Raw genomic sequence first — 4,383 nt, 5'->3', positions numbered from 1 at the left:
ATTAAACTGGACACTAAACCAGACAACACTAAACCAGACAACACTAAACCAGACAACACTAAACCAGACAACATTAAACTGGACACTAAACCAGACAACACTAAACCAGACGACACTAAACCAGACGACACTAAACCAGACAACACTAAACCAGACGACACTAAACCAGACGACACTAAACCAGACGACGCTAAACCAGACGACACTAAACCAGACGACACTAAACCAGACAACATGAGACCAGACAACACTAAACCAGACAACGCTAAACCAGACAACATTAAACTGGACACTAAACCAGACAACATGAGACCAGACAACACTAAACCAGACAACACTAAACCAGACGACACTAAACCAGACAACATTAAACTGGACACTAAACCAGACAACACTAAACCAGACAACACTAAACCAGACAACACTAAACCAGACAACATTAAACTGGACACTAAACCAGACAACACTAAACCAGACGACACTAAACCAGACAACACTAAACCAGACAACATTAAACCACACGACATTAAACCAGACGACACTAAACCAGACAACATTAAACCAGACAACATGAGACCAGACAACATGAGACCAGACAACATTAAACCAGACAACACTAAACCAGACAACACTAAACCAGACAACATGACACCAGACAACACTAAACCAGACAACATGGGACCAGAACAACACTAAACCAGACAACATGGGACCAGAACAACACTAAACCAGACAACATGGGACCAGACAACACTAAACCAGACAACATGGGACCAGACAACACTAAACCAGACAACATGGGACCAGAACAACACTAAACCAGACAACATGGGACCAGACAACACTAAACCAGACAACATGGGACCAGAACAACACTAAACCAGACAACACTAAACCAGATGACACTAAACCAGACGACACTAAACCAGACAACATGGGACCAGACAACACTAAACCAGACAACATGGGACCAGACAACACTAAATCAGACAACATGGGACCAGACGACATGGGACCAGACGACACTAAACCAGACGACACTAAACCAGACAACATGGGACCAGACAACATGGGACCAGACGACACTAAACCAGACAACATGGGACCAGACAATATGGGACCAGACAACACTAAACCAGACAACACTAAACCAGACAACATGAGACCAGACAATATGGGACCAGACAACACTAAACCAGACAACATGGGACCAGACGACACTAAACCAGACGACAGTAAACCAGACGACACTGAACCAGACGACGCTAAACAAGACGACACTGAACCAGACGACGCTAAACAAGACAGTAAACCAGAAGACACGAGACAACACTAAACAAGACACTAAACAAGACAGTAAACCAGACGACACGAGACCAGACAACACTAAACAAGACACTAAACAAGACACTAAACCAGACGACACGAGACCAGACAACACTAAACAGGACACTAAACAAGACAGTAAACCAGACGACACGAGACCAGACAACACTAAACAAGACACTAAACAAGACACTAAACCAGACGACACTAGACCAGGTGGTATGAGTCCCTAGTTTTAGGTGGTATGAGTCCCTTAGTATGAGGTGGTATGAGTCCCTAGTATGAGGTGGTATGAGTCCCTAGTATGAGGTGGTATGAGTCCCTTAGTATGAGGTGGTATGAGTCCCTTAGTATGAGGTGGTATGAGTCCCTTAGTATGAGGTGGTATGAGTCCCTAGTATGAGGTGGTATGAGTCCCTTAGTATGAGGTGGTATGAGTCCCTTAGTATGAGGTGGTATGAGTCCTTAGTATGAGGTGGTATGAGTCCCTTAGTATGAGGTGGTATGAGTCCTTAGTATGAGGTGGTATGAGTCCCTTAGTATGAGGTGGTATGAGTCCCTTAGTATGAGGTGGTATGAGTCCCTTAGTATGAGGTGGTATGAGTCCCTTAGTATGAGGTGGTATGAGTCCCTTAGTATGAGGTGGTATGAGTCCTTAGTATGAGGTGGTATGAGTCCCTTAGTATGAGGTGGTATGAGTCCCTAGTATGAGTCCTTAGTATGAGGTGGTATGAGTCCCTAGTATGAGGTGGTATGAGTCCCTAGTATGAGGTGGTATGAGTCCTTAGTATGAGGTGGTATGAGTCCCTTAGTATGAGGTGGTATGAGTCCCTAGTATGAGGTGGTATGAGTCCTTAGTATGAGGTGGTATGAGTCCCTTAGTATGAGGTGGTATGAGTCCCTTAGTATGAGGTGGTATGAGTCCTTAGTATGAGGTGGTATGAGTCCTTAGTATGAGGTGGTATGAGTCCCTTAGTATGAGGTGGTATGAGTCCCTAGTATGAGTCCTTAGTATGAGGTGGTATGAGTCCCTAGTATGAGGTGGTATGAGTCCTTAGTATGAGGTGGTATGAGTCCCTTAGTATGAGGTGGTATGAGTCCCTAGTATGAGTCCTTAGTATGAGGTGGTATGAGTCCCTTAGTATGAGGTGGTATGAGTCCCTTAGTATGAGGTGGTATGAGTCCCTTAGTATAAGATGGTATGAGTCCCTAGTATGAGGTGGTATGAGTCCCTTAGTTTAAGATGGTATGAGTTCCTTAGTATGATGTGGTATGAGTCCCTTAGTAAGAGTCCTTAGTATGAGGTGGTATGAGTCCCTTAGTATGAGTCCTTAGTATGAGGTGGTATGAGTCCCTAGTATGAGTCCTTTAGTATGAGGTGGTATGAGTCCCTTAGTATGAGTCCTTTAGTATGAGGTGGTATGAGTCCCTTAGTATGAGTCCCTTAGTATGAGGTGGTATGAGTCCCTAGTATGAGTCCTTAGTATGAGGTGGTATGAGTCCCTAGTATGAGTCCTTAGTATGAGGTGGTATGAGTCCCTTAGTATGAGGTGGTATGAGTCCCTTAGTATGAGGTGGTATGAGCCCATAGTATGAGGTGGTATGAGTCCCTAGTATGAGTCCTTTAGTATGAGGTGGTATGAGTCCCTTAGTATGAGGTGGTATGAGTCCATTAGTATGAGGTGGTACGAGTCCCCGCTTGTATGCATGTGGCTCTCCCTGCTGCCATGTGCCTGTCTCCCTGTCTGTACTTCCCTTTCATGGTGCGATAATGGCTAAGCTATTAAAATCCACTTCAGCTCTGACGGCAATCAACATTCAATTCTGACTGCAATTCTCTCTCCCTCCCTCCCTCCCTCCCTACCTCCTTCTCTCCCTACCTCCTTCTCTCCCTCCTTCTCTCCCTCCCCCCCTCCCTCCCCTGTCAGTTATCCACAAAACAGATGCCAGCTTCTCCTTCACAATGACTGCTGTCTGATGGCTGAGAGAGAGAGAGAGACTACTGTGCTCTTAGCTCCAAACTAGTGTCTGTCTCTCCAGAGCTGACAGAGAAGGTGTCTGGGGCTGACAGAGAAGGTGTCTGGGGCTGACAGAGAAGGTGTCTGGGGCTGACAGAGAAGGTGTCTGGGGCTGACAGAGAAGGGGACTGGGTCTGACAGAGAAGGGGACTGGGTCTGACAGAGAAGGGGACTGGGTCTGACTTAGCACAAAGGAGGCCTGACTCTCTACCTCTGTACCTTTGACTGGAGGCCTGACGCTCTACCCCTCTCTACCTTTGAGTGGAGGCTGGAGAACTGACGCTCTACCCCTCTCTACCTTTGACTGGAGGCCTGACGCTCTACCCCTCTCTACCTTTGACTGGAGGCCTGACGCTCTACCCCTCTCTACCTTTGAGTGGAGGCCTGACGCTCTACCCCTCTCTACCTTTGACTGGAGGCCTGACGCTCTACCCCTCTCTACCTTTGACTGGAGGCCTGACGCTCTACCCCTCTCTACCTTTCAGTGGAGGCCGGAGGCCTGACGCTCTACCCCTCTCTACCTTTCACTGGAGGCCGGAGGCCTGACGCTCTACCCCAGTCGAACTGAGCACCAACTCAAAGTTCCACATTGACACCTCTTGCTGAGTGAAAAATATATTACGACACAGCTGTCAGCACCACACCACATTAACCAGATGGTGGTTAGTAAAACACTCACCTTCTGGAGTGGCGGAGGAACACAGCAGCCTCTGGCCATGCCACGAGGGGGCGCCCCTCCAACCCTGGAGAGAGAGAGAGAGAGAGCTTTGGCAATATGTACACTGTTACGTCATGCCAATAAAGCAAATTGAATTGAATTGAAAAATTGAGAGAGAGAGAGAGGGAGAGAGCGATGGAGGGAAGAACGGAGATAGAGAAAGAGCGAGAGAAATAGCGAGAGAGGGAAGGAAGGACGGAGAGAGAGAGAGAGAGAGAGAGAGAGAGATAGAGAGAGAGAGAAGGACATAGGGAGAGAAAAATAGATGAAGTATTATACTTAAAATAAATATAAACGCAACAATTTCCGATTTCAAAGATT

General features: G+C 46.8%; 1 protein-coding gene across 1 annotated transcript; it reads left to right on the top strand.

Annotated features, from left to right (window-relative positions):
- Positions 1 to 52: 52 nt before the first annotated feature.
- Positions 53 to 696, top strand: LOC120036448 (salivary glue protein Sgs-3-like; the record flags this gene model as incomplete). Its single annotated transcript, XM_038982887.1, has 1 exon — positions 53 to 696. A coding segment is annotated over one exon (644 nt), but the record flags the coding sequence as incomplete, so codon positions are not given.
- Between the last annotated feature and the right edge of the window lie 3,687 nt (positions 697 to 4,383).

Source organism: Salvelinus namaycush, unplaced genomic scaffold (genome assembly GCF_016432855.1).
Source record: "Salvelinus namaycush isolate Seneca unplaced genomic scaffold, SaNama_1.0 Scaffold1330, whole genome shotgun sequence".
In the NCBI taxonomy this organism is placed as follows: domain Eukaryota; kingdom Metazoa; phylum Chordata; class Actinopteri; order Salmoniformes; family Salmonidae; genus Salvelinus; species Salvelinus namaycush.
This window is presented reverse-complemented; position numbering and strand designations above follow the sequence as displayed.